At 32.9% G+C, this 22,633-nt stretch overlaps 1 protein-coding gene and 1 long non-coding RNA gene across 3 annotated transcripts; one reads left to right on the plus strand and one right to left on the minus strand.

The window, feature by feature from the left end:
• Positions 1-1,158: 1,158 nt before the first annotated feature.
• Positions 1,159-5,572, minus strand: LOC109165517. Its single transcript, XR_002051557.1, has 2 exons — positions 4,938-5,572; positions 1,159-1,500 (listed from the first exon to the last, which is right to left on the minus strand). It is a non-coding gene; the product is annotated as an uncharacterized LOC109165517 (long non-coding RNA).
• A 1,591-nt stretch (positions 5,573-7,163) lies between these two features.
• LOC109165516 (ACT domain-containing protein ACR11-like) lies at positions 7,164-10,205 on the plus strand. Of its 2 annotated transcripts, XM_019314320.1 has the most exons (10): positions 7,165-7,601; positions 8,197-8,251; positions 8,320-8,445; positions 8,560-8,654; positions 8,764-8,848; positions 8,946-9,005; positions 9,110-9,165; positions 9,279-9,384; positions 9,492-9,560; positions 9,905-10,205. In XM_019314320.1, the coding sequence occupies exons 1-10, from the start codon at positions 7,453-7,455 to the stop codon at positions 9,965-9,967; spliced, it is 864 nt and encodes a 287-aa protein (XP_019169865.1). In that variant the 5' UTR covers positions 7,165-7,452; the 3' UTR covers positions 9,968-10,205. The 2 variants fall into 2 exon arrangements, with proteins under 2 accessions (XP_019169866.1, XP_019169865.1); XM_019314321.1 differs by lacking the exon at positions 8,946-9,005 and having other exon boundaries at positions 7,164-7,601.
• The last annotated feature ends 12,428 nt before the right edge of the window (positions 10,206-22,633 follow it).

Here is a 22,633-nt window from a genome sequence, read left to right on the forward strand (position 1 = left end):
CAGTTCTCTCTGGTGGAAGCTATTAGTCTTCGTCTCTTAGGTCAGTCGGTGGAAGCCATATTCTGGTAGCCCCTGAATCCGGTGACCGGTGCTGTGACTTGTGAGAGTGAGACGCATAGACGGTGACCTGACCTGACCGGTGGATTGCATATTGCTGGCTAGGAATCGAAACCCTTTGTTCTCGGGGGTTTAATTTGGAGAAACGAAGTAATCTCTAAACCCTAATATTGTGATATGTTGTTGTTGTGACTTATGATTCTATGATTCTGATTTCTATGGACTGTGACACTGCAAATCTGTTGAGAAGTTCCAGATTGGATGTCACTTGTCCCTTGATTCTTCAATTTGTGATACTTTGTTATAGGGGTGTGTAGTATTGTATGATTTGATTGATTTTTATGGACTGTGATACTGCAAATCTGTTGAGAAATTCCAGATTGCATGTTACTTGCCCCTTGATTGTGTAATTCGTGATACTTTGTTGTGATTCTATGATTGTATCATTTCTATGGACTGTGATACTGAATCTGTTGAGAAGTTACAGATTGCATGTCACTTGTCCATTGATTAGTTGATCACTTGATTGTGCAATTTGTGATACTTTATTAAAATTAGCAATCTTGTAATACTATTTTCCATTAATATATTACTATCTCAATCAAAGAAATAAAAGGACCAAACCCTTTTCAATTCCCCTAGCATCAGAGTCTGGAAAGGATCATATTGAGCAAGCTATATATATTTTCCCAACACACAGTCACACATCATTAAAATTAGCAATCTTGTAATACTAATTTCCATTAATATATTACTATAACAGGTGAAATTTTGAGTTGAACAAACTAAACCATCAAATCCAATATATTTCAAACTAAAACAACTCAAACTCAAATAAAAATACTACTGGTGTGTTTGGTTTGCACATGGAATCAGAATCAGAATAAGAATCAAATATTTGGTGAAAGAAAACAAATTATAATACAATGCAAGAGTAAAATCAAATTATAAAGACATCACAAACCATAAGCCATGGCCTGTCCATTTGTCACCCTAATCTTATATGACTTTATCAATTTGTTTGGTTTTAATTCCTATCTCAATATGGCAATCATCGCTCACATTTTGGTTTGTTGAAATCTTTACACTTGTAGGCATTGCTTGCAAATAGACTGTTGGGCTTTCTCTTTCCCTCTTGTCACAGTTATGCACCAAACAGCAAGACCAGCTAAAGAGTATACTGGAAACAATAAATAGCATAAAACAAGTAAAACCATCGTGCTACTTTCACCATTCCACTAAACACCATCGGCAAGATTGCCCTAAGAATTTATGTTTTAAATAGGTTCATAAAGTTTCAAAGTTTTTTATATCTACATTCACTCTAGAAGAACAACACATCAAGATCCCTTGTATTTCACCCTACCAACAAAGCCTACATATTTCGTTCAATCTCTGGATTCAATAGCCTTTATTTCCACGGATTCGAGCTCTCATGTCAACCTGGAATAGGAAAATTTTGGTAAGCTCGCCAAGAATTAGAATTTGAGCATTTTTTTGTTAATTATGAGATGAAACTGGAGTTAGATACTACACATAGTAATTTGACATGATATTTTCCCTGAAATCATTTCATAGTAAACATGCAAGTTCGTCTGTTACTGATTCATAGAAGCCTAAAAGGTACTAAACTATCTTACTTAATGAAATATGAAGCAACTAGTATGAAAGAGGCAGCAATCTGTGCATAGAGTCTAAGTGTTCCACCCCAAACCATCAGAAAAGATTGCAATGTGAAAGTATTTAGCACTTGAGAAAGAGACATGTGGATGTACAAATTTTAGTTTCATAATCTTAAGGATGTTATGCACCAACTTTGCTTGTCCTACCTGAACTTATATACATGTCAATACATCTATCAGAATACAAACTTGTCAGTCAATCAATATACAGATAAAAGGGCACACCCATTACCCCTTTTGCTTTTTACAAGTACATATGCGCATTGCATGCTTTAAAGTTATATTACTTGCAATTAAAACCTATAGTTGTTGGACAACAGTATCAGCAAACCATTATGTACTAGCTAATCTCTCTGTTCAACATTACGTGATTCCTTAGTAGCAGGATATGAAGATACTTGAGCAAGCTTTTTTTAAAGTGAGAAGCGCAACAGACAAAAGAACTCCAGATTGCCTTAAAGTGCAAAGCAAAATGATGCTTTCCAACAATCTTACCCACAGAAATGCAAATTTGCAAATCAAATTTTGTGGTTTATAATGATATCTATATGGTTGAGAATGCAACTCCTATGACTATCTATATGATACTTCCAAGCTTACAATTGCATAGTTTACATAAAGATACGATTATACAACCAAAAAAAAAACTACAATTGACTTAATAAAGAAATAATAATACAGTCATATTGTCATAGACTCATAGTATTCAATTATTCATCAATCATCAATATACATCTATCTCCTTACAAATGAGATCTGATGAATTAGAATTTAATTACATAATTATAACATTATGCAGTATGTCTAGTCGAGCAGTGGACAGAGAGTGTGCAGTGGATTGTGCATAGACAATTTAGAGCTATACTCTCTCTGTCCACTTGATAAAGCCCACAGTGAGTATAAATTGGAGACAAAACCCACAGGGCCCATAACTCTTCACCTCAGACAAAGCTTCAAGGAAGGGAAAAAAACCACCTCAAAGACGAAAATAAAGGATGATGAAATGAGAGGAAGTATAAATCAGAGCGATATATATATATATATATATATATATATATATATATATATAGGGGCGCACTCAGGTGAGAACGGGCACACAGGAGAAAACTATGAACTAATCCGAACTGTCCATCTGAAAAGATCAACGGATCAAGTGTAATTAAAAAAAACCCGGTGGCATTTTTGTAAACTACTCGAACTTTGAGTGCAAGTAACATGTGTTAAAAATACAAGTAACAGGCGCAAGTGTGCAAATAAAATCACTTAAAAGGGCCCACTTGGTGTACATTATATTGTTGCACTTTTAATACATTTTACTTACATTTTGTTGCACTCTATGAAATTGTTAGTTGCACTTTTAGCACAATTCACTTGCACTTCAAAGTTCAAATTATTTACAGAAATACCACTACATTTTTAAAATTGCTTCTGATCCGTTAAATCTTTCCATATAGATGGCTGTGATTGGTCCTAGTTCTCTTCTTGCTCCTTAGACCAAAGTAATCACTTTGATCCATTTCCCCACTAACTGTGTTTCCTTGGAGCAAAGCACACAACCATTGATTGTGATCGCTTGATTCGCTTCACCACTAAGTGACAAAGTAGTCACTTTTTACAAGTGAGCAATTGAGCCATGATCACTTCATCACTTAAGTGACAGAGCAGTCACTTTTTACAAGTTAGATGAGCAAGTGCATAACTTGGTTTATGATGTCTAACACAAATACCCTATTATATTTTTGCCCATAATGTTCTCAACAAATATACAAATCAAACTAGCACACCCAATAAATGTGCAATTTAATGACTATTCCTAACTAAAGATGGTGATACATGCTGAGGAAATCTTTTTTGATTACTATTACATTACATAGGTTAGAAATTAAGAAACTACTAAATAGTTATTTATAGACCACTAAATAGTTATTTAGAAATTACTAAATAATTATTTAACTTATTACTCTTAGTTCTCAAATTAGTTTATGTAGTTTAATTATTTGGAAACTACCAAATAATAATCATTCTTAGTTTAGGAATCTTTGTAATCAACCCTATACGAGGGAGTATTATTTAGAATAAAGGGAAGCAGAAATTCAATCCAGAAAGGGTCTAAGGGAGTTTTGGGTCTCAACACTCAAGCAAACCTAGTGTTGTCTTCTTTTCCTTTTCCAACTATTATTCTTTCTTCCTTTTTCCTTATGTTTTCTTGCCCATGACGGGAACACATACATTGGTTTTGTTGCCAAGAACATTGGCCTACATCAGCGCTATCTCCCCATGTGGGTGATCAACAATGATTGTGAATGATGAATCATCCACGTTGAGTGATATACCATCGTCATCTATTTCTTGAATTCCTAAGGAAGTAGGCATATTGATTTTTGGTGTTTGGTTATTGAGGAATTTTGTAATACATAGCTTTAGGTCATTGGGATATTCACCCAATTCTTCAAGGTGACCTTTTTCTAAAAGTTTCAACTCATTCATTGATTCTTTGAGAGCTTCAAGCCTTCAAACTCAGACCGAGTGACACCCATGACGCCGGCAACGAAACCAATGTTACTGTTATGTGCTCCCGTCATGAACAAGAATAATAGTTGGAAAAGAAAAAGAAGAAAACACTGGATTTGCTTGAGACCCAAAACTCCCTTAGACCCTTTTTGGGATTGAATTTTTGGTTTCCTTTATTCTAAATAACACTCTCCCTTTTATAGGGTTGATTACAAAGATTCTTAAACTAAGAATGATTAATTGTTTGGTAGTTTTCAAATAATTAAACTACCTAAACTAATACGAAAACTAAGAGTAATAAGTTAAATAACTATTTAGTAATTTCTAAATAACTATTTAGTGGTCTTTACTCTCTAAATACTATTAGTAGTTTCTTAATATCTAAACTATGTAATGTATTAGTAATAAAATAGAACTTCCACAGGCTTGTGTCTCTGGACACCAAAATAAAGTCAATACCCCCAAAATAAAAACAAAATCTATTTCTATAGATCTATGTGCAATTAAGTTCACATAACCACAGGAAACCATATCTCACCAATGCTGAACTAAAACTTTGTTTTCTATGTTTTACTGGCTTTTCAAGTGAATGCTTAAAACTTTCACTAGTAATTTAAATTTAAATATGCAGATATAATCAAAAATTTTGGCATTTTGCAAAAGGAAATACAGTTTTAAAGCACATACCACAATAGGATCTGAATCCCCTTTACCTACTTGAGCATAGCTGGTGAGAAGAGTGATATCCCATTATCCCATTCAATAAATCAGTGTTTTGAAGGCACTAAGTTAAAAAGAGAGGATGTTTACTAAATACAAGTTAAAATGGGGTCACTGAAGGCAGGCCCAGTGCATATTTAACCCTGCTACTTTCATATTTGCAGAATGCAGATTGCAGAGGCATACTCAACATGTTCTGTAGTAATAAATGAGAAAGTTTCCATGAAAAACACACTGATAGATATTGTTCAAACTGATTTTTAACATGTCCAGACTCACTTGATAATTACATGTCAACTAACCAGATAATAAAGCAATTATAACAAATTGGCTATCAGCACCACTCCACACTGGTAATATAAGCTAAAGAAGCTAAGCCGCTTTACCTACATAACAATTTCTTTCACATTCATACTTTTTGTATTCCAAAATGAAGAACAAGTAGATTCACCATGCTCATTAGTCATCACGATTCAAATACACAAATTAAACATGCTACAGGGGATTTGGACAACTATCAAACCAATAATAACAACAATAATAGAATAATAAGAATTCATAAAAGAACAGTGATTCAGCTTAAGGTATTTGAAAGGGAAATGGAATAACAAACCTGTCCTCTTTTGCAGTTGAAATAAGTTTCCCTTAACCCTACGCACTCGCTTGAAATCGATGGACTCTTCTCCTTTGCGCAGTCTCTGAACGGCCGATTCTGAACCTATACACACGTGAAGCCAAACTATTCGTATTACTATTCAACGAAAAATACTAGTGTCGGAAATATTGAGTGAACATAGAAGAATACCTTAACGCAGTCGGATTCACTGAGGCATTTGACGAGCTCCGTAGCTAAACCTTTGCAGGATTTCGCCATCTCTGCTCCTCTTTCTTCTTCTATACACACCAACTCTGCAAAGTTTCGGGTTATCAATAACCATCTCCGTATTTAGGCCCGAATGTAAATACTTGAATGGGCCTTTTACCACATTGCATATTTAATATGATTAATTTCGGATCACTGGATTATTATTTTTTGGTTGGATGCAAAAAACATTTTTAAGGAAAATATTTTTTAAAATTTGAGAAAAATTGAATTTTTTACGGTTGGTTCATGATTTTTTTTTTTTTTTTTTTACATAAAAATGTTTTCTTTAGTTTTGAGGATTTTTTTTTTTAAATGAAATGGTGATATTATGTTTTTCATAAAAGTTATGTAGAAAATATCACATGGTTAGACAATTTTGTTTTTATTATTTTTAATTATTATTATTATTATTGAGTAGGGATATTTTAGTATTTATACTCATTATTTTTTACTATTCCAACCCTATTATTATATCATGGATAATGGTCCTAAACGACGTATTTTTGAATTTTAATTTTGACGGCGACCATTTGTTGTTCAATTCGCGTTACATGTTTTTTTTTTTTACTGTAAAACATGTGTATGTATCTTGTGTTATGCGTTTCTGTGTCTCATGTTATGCAATTCTATACCTTTAGCATATGAATTCTATACCTAAAATAAAGTGAATATAACATGTATTTTTGTGTATTGTGCTATGCGATTTGTGTTTTGTGTTATGCGTTTTTGTGTCTTATGATATGTAATTATGTACCTTAAAAATATTGATTCTGTACTTGAAGTAAAGTAAATATAAAACATGTATATGTATCTTGTGCTATGCAATTTTGTACCTTATTGTAAGGATGTACATTCAGTATTGTAAAAATGAACCATTAATATTGTGAAAATGAACATGTAATGTTTCATTACTGAATCTATTTGAGATCCACAATTATAATGTTGTTGCATTACAATTGTAAAAAATGAATCTACATTATTTTGAAAAATGAAACTGTAATATTGTAAAATTGAACCTACAGTATTTAGAAAATAAACATTTAGTATATTGGAAATGAACATGACACAGCGACTTAAATTCTGTATTTTATATATTAATTTTTATTTTTTTAAAAAAACATTTAAGTTGAAAAAAATAATTTTTAACTTTATAGCAATGCGTTTCCTATTCGGTAGTCCATATTACAAAGTGTTTTTCTTTCCTACTTTAACAAAAAAAAATAATAATAATAACAGTAATAATAAATAAATAATAAATAAATAAATAAAAAGGTAGCGTAGGACGATTGAAGTTTTCCTAATAAAATAAGGATGGCCCATAGATTCTGTAAATAGTCGACAACAACCAAATTATCATCTAAAAACCATTAAACACACCTCAGTACTCAAGATCTTAAATGCTGGGTTCCTCTTAAGAATGGCGGATTCTAGTTCTACAACAAGCAAAACCACCATAACTTGTACTTGGCTTGAAACAAGATGGTTCTTCTCTAGTCCCCACAAAACCCATATCCTCAGCTCCTTCCTCTAATACCAACAAAACCAAGGACATAAATATCTTCAAGCCCCTAGTTCTTGCAGACTATTATTATTATTATTATCCTTTTTCCTTAAGGAATGTCTATAGTTATGGCTTCTTGTGGGCGTTTTTCTGGGCTTTGCAGTGGCGTGAGAGTAATTGAGAAGCAACCATTTTCTAGTCATGGTGCTTTCAGCTGCTCTTTTGCTATGGATCCATTTCGCAGAATCTGCATTCTTCCTAATAGGTAAAATTTCTTGCCTCCCTGTGTGTTTTTGAAGTGGGTTTTGTTTATGCACCTATTATTTTCTTGAAATTTGAAATCTTTGGGGAACTTTTTAAATAGTCTTATGTCACTTGTATTCAGGGTTTTGGAGACGTTTGCTCTTGCAATTAAAGTTGGTACCTTTTTTTTTTTTTTTTCCATTAAGCTGATTGGGCTCTGTATATCCGGTTATGGTGTTTGTCTCTAATGGCTATGTGTATGTGTGTCTCTGATGAGTTCATAGTTCTTCAGTTGTAACTTCAAATTATTGATTTCTCCATCAAATAAAAATAAGTCTTTTAGCTGATAGATGCACTTTCTAATGGCTAAAATGTTGAAATTGGTTCATGTTAAGATCTCTGCAACATGGTCTCCCTGAGTTATGTTTGTGGGCTGGTAGAATTTATGATCAATTGATTCAATTGGAAATGTGAGCATTTGCTTACTCCATAATGGTTGGACCTCCTAAAGTGATAGGTGTTAAGGTTTAGTAGTTTTAGTTGGTTAGTATCTTGGTGTTCAATGTTATATTAAGAACATAGATTGATCTAACTATCTAAGTTTTATCCTTGGACAGGTTAGGATTTAATGCAAGTACAATCGTTCCGAAAGCATCATCAGCTACTGTCGAGGTAACTTGAATTGCTGATTGTCGTGGTTTTTCTTGGTGTTAGCTTATTTCTCTTGACTGGGGAAACAGGACAAGAGTTTCTCCGAGACTGCAGAAATACCAACTCCCAAAGTGATACTAGATCTGGATTCAGATCCAGATGCAACTGTAGTTGAGGTCACCTTCGGGGATCGCCTTGGGGCACTTCTTGATACGGTTTGTCTGTCCTCTATCACTCCTGATTCAAAGGCTCAATTGAATTTTATAAACTGCAGTTGTTCTTTAAATAGTTTTCGCAGAATGAACCTTAATTTGCCAGATATGTCTCAGATGAATGCACTGAAAAATCTTGGGCTGAACGTTGCCAAGGCAAATGTTTATCTTGATTCATCCGGGAAGCACAACAAGTTTGCCATTACCAAAGCGTAAGCCAATACTGTAAATTGATTTCGGTTTTCTCTGTAATTTGCATAGTTTCTGAATTTCTTGTCATTTTGTATTTCTGACTATATTGTTGGTGTGGTATTGGTATAGTTCTACAGGTAAGAAAATTGAGGATCCCGAGTTGCTCGAGGCAATTCGTTTGACAATTATTAACAATATGCTTGAGTACCACCCGGTAAGAAATAAGTTCAGCATTTTCCATAGTAGTTTTTAAAAGTAAAACTTGATAGGCTGTTATCCAATGCATTTTAATATATCGATTTCTGGGTCAGGAGTCGAGTTCTCAGTTAGCTATGGGGGAAGCTTTTGGTGTTCTTCAACCACATCATAAGGTTCCTAATTTTATTAGAGCATGTAGCTTTGTCTGCATTTCTATTCGGATAATCATTATATGATTGTGTAATAACTTTTGATGATTGTGTTACAAAATGTTCAGGTTGATGTGGACATAGCGACCCATGTTCATGTCTACAATGACAGTCCTGAACGGAGGTGACTTCGTATTTTAATTTGATTTATTGACTATCGCCCTCGACTTGATTCTGCAATTGCAGATCGTGTGTGACTACATAGATGTCGTGAACTTGATATGCGTTTTTTTGCAGCTTACTCTGTGTAGAGACAGTGGATAGACCTGGATTAATAGTTGATCTTGTAAAGGCCATTGCTGACATAAATGTTGATGTTGAATCGGGAGAATTTGACACCGAGGTACAGCTCAGTCGTCCCATAAATCCTTAAACACTGTACTACAATGTTGTCTGAAGTACTATGAATGATATACGAAGATGTTAAACTGTTTTTCTTTCGAAACTCAGGGATTGCTCGCTAAGGCGAAATTTCATGTCAGCTACAAGGGCAAAGCTCTCATTAAGCCCCTTCAACAGGTAAAATACCCTAGTTTTGAATGCAAACTTTCATTTGCGTGTTACAGATACTGCCCTTGTAAAGAGAAATTGTTGGGCGGAGGCCAGTAAAGGGCCAAGTCCAGTACCCTGGCTCTCGAAAATGTGTGGCAGTATAAGGAAATAAAGTTGCACCTTCACTACTAGCTATAGCTTTTGGCTGTGGTAAGTGTTTGATCTAACAAGTGGTATCAGAGCCAGGTCACGGTTGGTATAAGGAAATAAAGTTGCGTCTTCGCTAATCGCTACTAGCTATAGCTTTTGGCGTAGTAGTAAGCGCTTGATCCTAACAGAAATGTATCACGTGACCATTGGACACCTTTCAGGTTCTTGAAAATAGCCTCCGGTATTTCTTGAGAAGACCGACCACAGAGGAAGCAAGCTTTTGAGTGCAAGATTACAAAGTAACATGTTGGCTAATGATGCAAACTGGCACTGGCAGCCTCTATTCATGTCTAACATATGGTGTTTACTGTATAAGTTGATTAAGTTCATGTTCATTTCAAGCTCCATTTGAACATCTACATGAATTTTTATAAATGTAGTATGAAACTATGAATTCTCCAGTGATGCTGTAAACCTGTTGTCAGATCAATTAAAATGTTGAAAGTTGAGTGATTTGGCTATATCAAATTTGGCAACTTGTTGCATTCATGATGACACCTTGGTCCTATTTGGTAACGGGTGTTGCTATTTGCACCACCCTTTGACCAAAAGTGAGTATAAAGTATCTTGAAATTGTAAAAAGGTGAAAATTTTTAATAATTACATAGGTGGTGTAAATAGTCAAATGAGGGTTCATTTTGCTATTTGCACTACCTTGATTAAACCTCATTTATGAGGTGTAATTAATAATATTTTTATTCAAAACCTAATTAATTGAAACATTAAATTAAAAAAAAAAAAAAAAAAAAAAAAAAAGAAGATAAACCCCGTCACTGTTTTGCTTTTTTTTTTTTTTTTTTTTTTTTTTTTTTTTGTTTTTTTTTGTTTGTTTTAATGCCTAATTATTTATGTAATATTTTTTTTATGTTTTTATTTTCAATAAATATTTTTTAAAGTTTCTATTTTCAATACATCTTTTTTTTTTTTTGTTCAATATATATATTTTTTGTTCAATACATATTTTTTTAAGTTACTAATTTTAATACATTTTTTTAAGTTTGTAATTTCAATACATATTTTTAAGTTTATAATTTCAATACATATTTTTTAAACAATTAGTCAATATTGATGTTTGTGAGATGAAATTACTGGTAAGGTGGCGGCAGAGAATACAAATTGGACTCATATGACTCTATATATATGTGGGGTGTGTGTTATGTATATGTATCACACAATCTATAAGCCATGGATGATTGGATAGAAGATTTTTTTAGTTACAATAATCAGAATCAAAGCCAGTTACTTAGTTACAATGATCAAAATCAAAGTCAAGACCATTATGAGGTATTTTAAGTTGTTATTTGAATTGTTATTTATTTCTATGGGTGTTGCTATTTGTATTTTAAGCTAGTTTGTTCTTGCTTGCTAGGTAATTATGACTCATTTAAATTAGATATAATTTCTCAATTGACTAAATAACAATCTCTTTGTTCCGTGTCAAGAGAGAAAATTATAGCATTAATCAATTTAGTGAATATAGTTGTAAATTAATTTAATTTGTTGTGAATATAGTTGTAAATTATGCAATTTATTGTATTTACAGTATAAAAAAATAAGTAGAATTGAATTGTTAATGAATTGTTATTTATTTCTATGGGTGTAGCTATTTGTATTTTAAGCCACTTTGTTCTTGCTTGCTAGGTAATTAGGACTCATTTAAATTAGATATAATTTCTCAATTGACTAAATAACAATCTCTTTGTTCCATTTCAAGAGAGAAAATTATAGTATAAAGAGTACTGAATTTGGGATTTTATTTATTGGGTGACTGGTGAGTCTATCTATATATTGAATTAATTTAATTTGTTGTGAATATAGTTGTAAATTAATCAATTTATTGTATTTACGGTATAAAAATATAGGTAAAAAAATCAATTTATTGAGTAATATTGAGTACATAGAGCAATATATACTACAAAGAATACACAATTGTAGGAAACTATTTTACAGAGACTAAAGGACACCCATAAATACAAAATTCAAAATAGAAAGAGTGTAGGAACGCATGCAGTAGACTTATTTTATGATTAGAAGCCTTGACCTCCACTTATTTTATGATTAGAATTTTAACTACATCAAAATTGTTAGAACTCTAACCCACATATCTTTATAAAATTGTTACAGTATTTACAGTATAAAAAGATAAGTAGAAAATCAGTTTATATTTCAAAGTCTCAATAGAACTCTAACCCACATATCTTTATAGAATTTTAACTACATCAAAATTGTTAGAACTCTAACCCACATATATCTTTATAAAATTGTTATAGTATTTATTGTATAAAAAGATAGGTAGAAAATCAATTTATATTTATTCATTTCAAATATCACTAATAATCATTTTATATTTCAATTTATAGTTAAATCAATTTAAAATAATGTATACAACAAATTTGAGTTATAAAAAAATATTAGAATAACAAAATTAATTATTATTTCTCTTTATTTAAAATTAAAACATAAACAAAAATAAGTATTGAAAATATAAACTTAAATAAAATATGTATTGAACAAAAAAAGATGTATTGAAAATATAAACTTAAAAAAATATGTATTGAAAATAAAAACTTAAAAAAATATTGCACAAAATAATTAGGCATTAAAACATAATAATAATAATAATAATAATAATAATAATAATAATAATAATAATAATAATAATAATAATAATAAAAGAGATTGATTATTAAAAAAAAATAAAGATTAATGTTTGACTACATTTAATGAGGTGGTGCAAATAACACTTTTTTATTTGCACCACCTATAAAGCTATTACACCTATTAAATAGGGGTGTAAATAGCAAAATGGGTGGTGCAAATAGAATTTCTCTTGATAACATAGTTACCTTATCAACTAATCATGACTTGTTTGACCACTATTAGCGATTTGACTTGATTAAACAGCCAATATGAACGTTTGATTAATTAACTTTTTGTAACAACTTATTATTTCAAAACGCTAAAATTCAAAAAGCTGCTTAAAACAACTTTTTTGATTAACTTTTTGAAAAAGTCATTATATATAATTAATTATCAGCTAACAACTATTTACCAAACACTCAGTAAATTTAAAATTCACACATATCGGTCGGCAAAAAGCTAAAAACAAATAATTGAGGAGTGCGGAAATGATTTATGGATTGGTAGAGGACAAACGAATATTTGAGTAATGCCGAAATGGAGTATAGTCGGGAGAGAACAATGGGAATTGTGGAGGAGACAAATGGTTGGTACCACTAGACACTAGTGTAGTGTCCTAAATGGATAACACATAATTCCACAACTTTCATCCTCATCAAAATGAATAAAGTAATAATATACATTTCTCCCAAATTCTTCATAAATTCCTCAAATTTTTATTAAATCCATTCTCATCCATTTTGCATTTATATATCAATCATGAAAATTCGCTACAAATGGATTAAATATAGATTTGACTTTTCAAAATCTACTATATAATTATATATATATATATATATATATATATATATATATATATATATATATATATATATATATATATATATATATATATATATATATATATTGCACTGTTTGAATTATTTTATTTAATGGGATGTATGAAAATTATTGTCATTTTATTTGTAGATTGCACTGTTTGAATTATTTTATTTAATGGGATGTTTGGAAATTATTGCCATTTTATTTGTAGAATGCTTGAATAGTTGGATAAATATATTATGTAATTTAATTATATTTTTTTAAAAAAAATTAAGATCTATAATCTAATTTGTCATTACTCATTAGTGGGTCAAATTAGATTGAATTTGCACCCCTAGCATATATAACTGATCAAAAAGTACAAATTTTTAATTGATAAATTGCATGTAAATTCAATCCAAATCTGCCTTTGACTCCAATGCCCATTCTAGACAAATTATACTGTGGACCATAGTGCTATTGAAAAATGTTCGTTTTTAATATATTTGAAGTTCATTTTAAATTATTATGTGTGCAGTGGGGGATGAGATGATGTCCAGAAGTGTGGGAAAGAGGGCAATTATATTGACGATTCCACTCAACTTTGTCCACGCTATCCTCCAATTCCATGGATACCTCATCCCGATCTGATCATTCATGGGCGCTGAGAATACATTTATAATAATGCAATTCATGGATAAGAATAAGAGTCAAGGATATATATAGAGTTCAACGAATTCAATCTCCTAGTCAGCCTATCGTTGTCATCTAGTAGTCACGCACTAAGGGCTACACCAAATAGACTAGTCACTAATTGTGGGGTGATTGCAGCTTTTATTGATTATATTTAAATAATTCAACTTATGATGTTTATTGATATGTCTATAAATAACATAAACTTCTACGGTTTTATTCTTTCAAAAGGTTGAACCCAGAGACTAGCTTCTACACTGTCATTACGTTGGTGAGATTCGATCCCTGGTCATTCTTTCAAAGTTTTATCTCTATGACTAGTTGAGCTGCCCATGCAGGTTCCGTATTAATTTTATATAAGATCTTTTGACGTGTTCAATAAAAATTTTGTTTCTTTTCAATTTGTCTTAAAACATATCTTTCTCTATCATTCTTAGAGCATTCTCAATAGTGTGAAGTTTTTGAAGCAGGTGTGATTAGAAAAGAGAAAATGTGAGGGGGAGAAAAAAAAACAAAAATAAAATAAATAAATAACAGAATAAAATGCGAGAGTTGCGCCTCACACATCGTGGGTATAGTTTCCGGTTGTTGTTCAATTTCTCCATATCTGTTGTTCATGTGTTTAATTTTTTTATTTTTTTTAATGTCTGGAATGGGTGTATAATTCTGGTTAATTTGGAATTTAGATCAATGTTCAACTATTAGATAGTAATTTAGGATTATTGGATGAATGGTAGTAAATATGCCAGATACTTCTATTTAGTTTGAATTTTGTAGACTTGGTAGGACTGATGGCTGATCTCTGCTTACTGAGTATTAAAATTTATAGTTTAATCTGTGTCTGCTTTTGTTAGATGGTCAACTTGTAAAACATGGTGTTTGGTGGTAGTGGGTGGGGAACCAACCTTTAACATCATGATACTTTTGTAGATTTTAGTACCTGAAGGTTAAATCTTTTAGTACTATGTTTTCTCATCACTTATGTCTAGCTCTAGCCTTGTGTTTTTGTTACTTCCCTTTTCCTGGGTTAATTTAGATTGTCTGTCTTTGTTTTTGTTTTTCATATTTGTTTGATCTCAAATGATGTGAGGTTATTCAACAGCTGCTAGTCATGCATTTTTTGTTGTTGGGAAATATATATACATCTTTTGTTGATTGAAATTTAAATCAATGTCTTTTTTTTTTTTTTTTCTATTATCTTGAGTAATAGCATTTTGGACATAAATTCTAGTTAATTTGTGTATCTCTGTTAGGATTCTTATAATTTTTTGGTGTGTGCACTTAGCATGTCTAGTGTATGCATTATAATTATCATTCTTTGAGTTTAGCTTATTTGGGGTGAAATTCATTCATGGTGACCTAATCTTGGATAAAGATCTGATTTCTGAGTGAATTTGTTTCTTATTTATTGTTCATATGTAAGACATGGGGTGTCCAAATGGAAATGTGGTCTAACTAAAGGTGACACTGCTAAGCTCCACCAGTTAGGTTGCACTACATGAAGGAAATTGCAACCTCTGAGTACAATCTGCATAGTCGTAGGAACCGCTCTCGGGCGTTTCAGTTTATTTCAGCTCCCCCACATGATCTTTACTGTTGCATGCATGATTATGGATTATTAAGCTCATTTTTTTTTTTTTTTGGCAAAACTATACTGATCTTGGTTTATGCTTTATGTTGGCGTAGGTGGTAAACTTTTTTGCAGTTTCTATATCATTGAACCTATTGTACATATTTGGTGTTTCGGAGCCATATTTAGTTCGTTATGCTATTTCTTTTTGGTTTGTACCATCGCGCACCCGTGTGCACATATAAAATGAGTTTGTTTACTATATGTTGAATGTATATGCATGTATCACAATTCAGCAGCTGCGTAAGTAGTTTAGTTAATAATTAAACTACCATTCTATAGCTATCTAACATTCAGTCCATTTATGCGCATAAGGCAATCCGTGTGGACATCATCATGTAGGTGTATGCATTCATTTGATATTTGTGCAACTCAAAAACAAATGCATTACGCTGAGTGCACACTTGTGTATGTTCATGGTCACCTTGTCGGGTAACACCGTACCAATTGGTAATAATTATACTACCATTCTATAGCAATTGTACATTCAATCCTTGTATGCCCATAAGGCTGCTATTGTGCATATTTACACGCACGTGTATGCATTCATTTGATGTTCTTGCAATTTCCAACCAAATCCGTTACGTTATGTGCACACATGTGTATGTGCGTGTGCACTCATACGGATAACACCGAATTAGTAATAATTATACCACCATTCTATAGGAATCGTACATTCAATCACTATATGCATATAAGGCTGCTCGTGTGAACATTTACACGCAAGTGTATGCATTCATTTGATTTTCATGCAATCCCCAACCAAATGCGCTTCGCTTTGTGCACGCACGTGTATGTGTTTGTGCACCCTGCCGGGTAACACCATACTAATTAGTAATTACTAATAATTATATTACCATTCTACAGCAATTGTACATTCAATCCCTGTATGCCCATAAGGCTGCATGTGTGCACATTTACACGTAGATGTATGCATTCATCTGATTTTTGTGCAAAATCCCCAACCAAATGCGTTTCGCTGTGTGCACACATGTGTATTTGCATGTGCACCCTGCTGTGTAACAACGTAGTAATTATATCATATTTCAAACTTCAACATTGCTCCAAACATTTGGCAATTTTAGTTGATCAGATATGTAGGCGTTGTCTACTTCAATTCAATCTCATCTAAATAATTCTAATGAACATGCCGAATGATCAGCATTCTTTTACTGTTAAATATCTCGTTTTCGGTCTAATATTTTAACATGCAAATATCTCCTAAACGGTCTGCGTTGGAATTTTTATGGGTATCGTCATGTGTGCACCCCACCTTTATGGTATATGTGTGCATGCCCCCATCTAACTGTGTGCACGACACACACAGTTTTCAGAAATCTATTTCTTGTGCGTTTATTCCATCCCAAAACTGTAATCACACTCAATTCTGAGTAGTCTCTTTTCTACATGTGCATACCCAGTTTCTTTTGATCCCCCATCCATCAATTCCCAGAACTGACTTCACTAATGTGTTTTATAAACACTTAAATTGCTTTCAATTAAACAAATTCATGTGGTTATTATAATACATCTTTTCGATTTCACAAGTGCTTACCTGTTTCTGACGTATTCATCTTTTCTTTCGTTGGTCCTGGGCAGTATTTTCTAACTCCTGCGCTTGCTGTGGATGGTCTGACAGTATTCTTTGTCCCCTAGGTCGCTCGCTGGAAAGGGATTTGTTGATGCAATGTTGATTCCTTCCCTACTTAAAACTCCAAAGATAATGCGTGATCTTCTTTTAATATATTATCCATATTTATATTTCACATGATTTACCAATTTTACCCCTTTTTAATATTCAGATCCTAATTACAACATGATTCTTGGATCAATCTCAGCCACACAAAATCTCTAATCCTATGGTCCCATTTTGTCCGCATGTTTGTATTATAAAGGTGTTTGCATGTGAATGCAACCCTATATATATATATATATATATATATATATATATATATATATATATATATATATATATATATATAGAAGAGCGCTCATATGCGGCGGGGTCTTACGGTGCGGCGGTGCGGTCAAATTCCAGAATACACCAACATTGTTAACAATATGCACCAACAGTGTAATAAAAACACATCCCAATGAAATGTAATAAAACATCACAAAATACACCACAGACTCAAAAAAATACACCATATAACTCACCACCCCCAATGGTGTATTTCCGAACAGTGTATGGTGTTTTTACTCACACCTAATGGTGTATGTTTGGTGATGCAGGGTTCTGTTTACTCTGTTTTGTGTGGTGTATTTCCTAACGTTGATGGTGCATATTTGGTGAACTATTGGTGTTGCCGCACCGTAAGAAATAACCGCACCGTAAGACACTGCCGCACCTGAACCCGCCTATATATATATATATATATATATATATATATATATATATATATATATATATATATATATATATATATATATATATATATATATATATATATTTATTTATTTATTTATTTATTTATTTATTTATTTATATTTATATTTGTTAATGTTTGAAATAGATTATGATTACTAGATAACAAAGAACCAAATAAACTTGATAGGGCATATTTCCCGAGTACACCTCCCTCTGCGTTCCGTATACGGGTATTTGGTCAAGTCACTCAGAGGAATCATTCTCGACCTCGACCATCCACTAGCTTGATATGTCCGACCTAAATACGAAGATCGATCTAAAGTGTGGTCCACGTTAAGTCTTCATTATCCTGAGATTGGCCCCAAATTATTTAGGTTGAACTGATCATCCGAGCAAGACCACTTAAAGATTGAGGCCTAGATTCCTAACTTCCCAAGCAAGACCACTTAAAATTAAAACTTAGATTCCTAATTTTAAACTGACCACATCAGTCAGTAGCTATCGTGGCACCATTGTCGAGAGGTGTCTCCTTTCTTCTAATATTGTTGTAGGTCATACTCGGAAAGACAAATGAACACAGACCACTACTTGAATATTCAAATGAGTATCAAACTAATCTACTGGTTGAACTATTGGCATTTCCACCAATTCTCTCCTTTATTTAGTTTTTATTTTGTGGTGATTGTAATTAACTAGAATATGATTTATTATTTAGTTGTGTTTTTTGCGATTGTAATTAATTAGATTAACCTTTTGATCCTTTTGGGTTGTCATACGTAAAATCATGTAATTATTGTCCTACTGTTGTGAATATAATAACAATAGTAATATTATTTTTAGTAAGATGAAATAGAATAGTAGCTATATTTTAGCTCAGTGGGAAGAAGAGAGAATTGCTAGCTTTCATATATTACTTCTGTGTGTATGTGGATACAAGGAGTGAAGGGGATATATATACTATCAGGATTAAAAATAAACAAATATATAATTTGCATAGCATGGATAGATGTTAAAGCTAGTCTTCTAGTTAGTTACTCCTGAGCAAGACTAGGCTTGCTTCTTTTTGAGCAAGATCAAGACATTCACTTAGATCATGCTTGTTCCTTAGCAAGATTAGGACATCCACTTTTTCCTTATGTTTCATAACACATACTTTATTTTTATTTTATTTCATTTATAATTTTTGGTTTAGTTCTAGAATTTTTTTTTGAAGGTAGTTCTAGAATTCTTTTGCTTAACATTCAAAATTTGATAAAGGTGTTAAATTTTTTTAAAAAGTTTATAATACCGGGTTTGGTACACCCAAACCCGACCCGAATGATATTTGAAAGTTTTCTAGCTTTGGAAGAGAGCACCCGACATTGTTTCTAGTGATCTCCATTGGCACGAGTTGGGGTGAGTTGGGGTGGGTCGAACCCAACCCCGACCCGTGCCACACTGCCACCCCTATGGAAGAATCTCACAAAATTTTTTAAAAAAAAAATAAGTAAGAATTTGAATATTTGAATTACTTGAATACTTGGATTCTAGAAGTTGTTTACAAATGAGCACATGAGGAATATTTATGCCCATTCTACCTCCTTAATGGATGGTGGAGATCCACTAGATCCTATGGTTAAAAATCAATATCTAAAACCCTCTCTGAATCTCTACACAACACTAATGTCTACAAGGTTCTAGAATATTTCATACATATTTACAACTAATAGTGTTATATAAATGCTTCTAGAAAATTCTATAAACTATAAGCTATGGGAAAGTCCAAGATAGGTTTAAAAGGACAACGTAGGAAACCTCAAAAATGTGTAGCAAAGTGCCCAGCGCGCGTTAAATTATGCTCTTGCTGATGAGTTTGGTATGTCTAGCTAGGACTTCGCCGCTAGTTGCCTTTAGCTTTGGTTTTGTACCGGATTCTATCTAAGCTGCTCTCATGTATGATTTCTGGGGTTTTACAACTCCGAGAATTATTTCTTAATAAAACTGTTTCTTTGTTTAAAAAAATTAGTTAAGATACTAAATAATGTGGTATCTATCTACCAGGACTATGTGGTCTAATGGTACTCGGGTTGGACTTCCATTTGGAAGATTGTGAGTTTGAGCCTTAGTAGAGGTATTATTAGTTCTTTGTGTTTCAGTAGGTTGAGAAAGTATATGAACAGATACCACAATCTAATGTGGTATCTATCTCAGAAGAATATGTAATCCTGCTATCTCTTAAGCTTGGTTAATGTAAGTACCAGGCCAAAACTATCCTCCACAAATCCATGATGGCAGCATGGGATCGGAATGGGCATTTTGTCTGCAACTTTGTTACACAAGCTAAGTTATGGCTTTGAAACAGACAGTGACATTATATTATCCTTACCCTCATCTTGGAAAACTAAATTATCCATCCAATACTAACTATATTTGGATCTTCCATAACTATAAAAGGCAACAAGATATAAGTTGTAGGCTGCATATATATTACACCATCTCACTATTTGGCTTTAATTACCAATTCAACAAATGGCTGCTGCAGCCAGCAGAGGTGCACACTCCATCAATTTTTCCCATTTCAAGTAAGAAACATTTCTAAGTTTAATTTGCAATCATGCATTATATTGCTACTTTATTTTACTTACTATCTATTTTTTCTTCTTATAATCAAAAGAATAGAGATTGAATTCGAGACGTGTAGTAGTATATATACTTAAAAACAAAAGCATCTTTGTTATTGATAAAAGAAAAAAAAAAGATAATCTTTTAACCATTTTTATGCCATTGTGTTGGGAGAAGGCCCGTAAATGTCAAGTCTAGTCTAGCTGTCTAGGAGAAATTGTTAGGCAGAGGCCGGTATAGGCTAAAGGCCAAGTTCAGCATCCAACGTCTCGAAAATGTGATGGTGGTCTATAAAGTTGGACTTTCGCTACTAGCTATAGCTTTTGGCAAAGTGATAAGCATTTGATCTTAACAAGTGTATCGAAATCAAGTCACAGATGAGTTGAGTTGGGTGGAAGCCGGTAAATGATAAAGGGAAGTCAAACAATCAGTGTCGATTATATACAAGGAATAGAAGTTACATGGAAAATTTTAAAGTTACAAAATGATATTAATTAGACTACAAAGTCTTGGGCCATGTCATGATATACTATGGACTCGGCTACTGCCGAGCCGAGCCGGTCCATGGTGGACTCGGCTAGCCCGAGCTCGGCACATGCCCGGCTCGGCCATGCCGAGTCACCCCGCTTTGGATCCGGTCCCAGAGGGGACGCGGTCAAAGCGGGCCGATCTAACCACCCCCGGTTCTAGGGGTGCGGTTGGGGGTTGAGCTGATATAAAAAGCTCCCTCCTTGTCCTAACAAAAGACCCTGATCATTATCTGACACAACATATTCTTGAATTACTATCTTCTAGCATTATTGTCCTAATTAAGTCTTGTAATAGCTTATTAGCGATAATTAATACAATATACGGTCCCTGCGATCCACGGTCCCTGCGACCTTACGATATCTCTGCGTTATATTATTTATTTCGTACACATTCTTATCCGGGTTTAATAATTCGGGCCACCCCGGGTAAATTAAATCCATCACATTTACAGGCCAATAGTGAGGAAAGCCTACCACAGGAAAAGTGGTTCGCCGGAGATGATGAACGAAACCGTGAAATTGAACGGAGATGAAGCAAAGAGCAATAGTAATGCGACGAAAAAGATGGAGGAAACGTGGTGGATCCCGGACAATCGCACCGGAATTTTTTACCCCAAAGGCCAAAACAAAGTAATTGAGGAAGTCCCTCCGGCTGCAGGCACGGATGTTGGACCCATCAATTGGTTTTCCAACCATGAAGACTCTCTTTAAAAACTTGCCTTTTCTTTTTGTTTGAAACCATAAAAATGTTGATTAATATCAATGAATAAATAAATTATGTTTATAATTAGCATAAACATTTAAAAATTACAAGTTGTAAGCTATGTTCATGCATGCATTTGCAGCAATATATTAATATTTTTGTCAATTATAATTTTGTTTTTTTTTTCAAGTGACTTTAGGGTGTGCTTTCTTGCATTCTAGAAAACTCTCTTGTTTAGTTTATTTTTCAGAAAATGAGAAGAATTGTATAATTAAATATTTTAATTATTTTGTTTTGAATAATAATAATAATAATAATAATAATAATAATAATAATAATATAAATGGTGGTTGATGGAGGATAGTTATGCTGTGCAAGCGTGTGCACCATGTATGGTACACATGGTTGTGTCCCATTTAAAAAAAAAATTCAGTTTCGATTCCCCTCAACAGCATTATATTGTTCATTCATTGTGGATATTTAGTTCATTCATTGTGGATATTTAGTTCATTCATTGTGAATATTTAGTTAATTCATTGTGGATATTTAGTTCATTCATTCTGGATATTTAGTTCATTCATTCTGGATTTTGTATTATTCATTCACTGTGGATATATAGGTATGAATTTGTGGATATATAGGTATGAATTTGTGGGTATAATTCAAATTATGCACAAAAAAATGCTATTGCCGAGAATCGAACATGTTTTTTTTTTTTTTAAGTGGGACAAGCGTTTTTAGTCGAAACGACGTCGTTTTTGCAACCGTGTGCACCATACATGGTGCACACGGTTGCACAACATAATTTGCGGTTGATGGATACCCGATATTTGGGCCCAGTTGAACCGCCTACCCCCGATTGGTCCATCTAAGCCCGGTCAAAATACCCCATTTACTTCCCTATTCAAACCCACTAAATACCCT

Source organism: Ipomoea nil, unplaced genomic scaffold, assembly GCF_001879475.1.
Source record: "Ipomoea nil cultivar Tokyo-kokei standard unplaced genomic scaffold, Asagao_1.1 scaffold3069, whole genome shotgun sequence".
NCBI lineage: Eukaryota > Viridiplantae > Streptophyta > Magnoliopsida > Solanales > Convolvulaceae > Ipomoea > Ipomoea nil.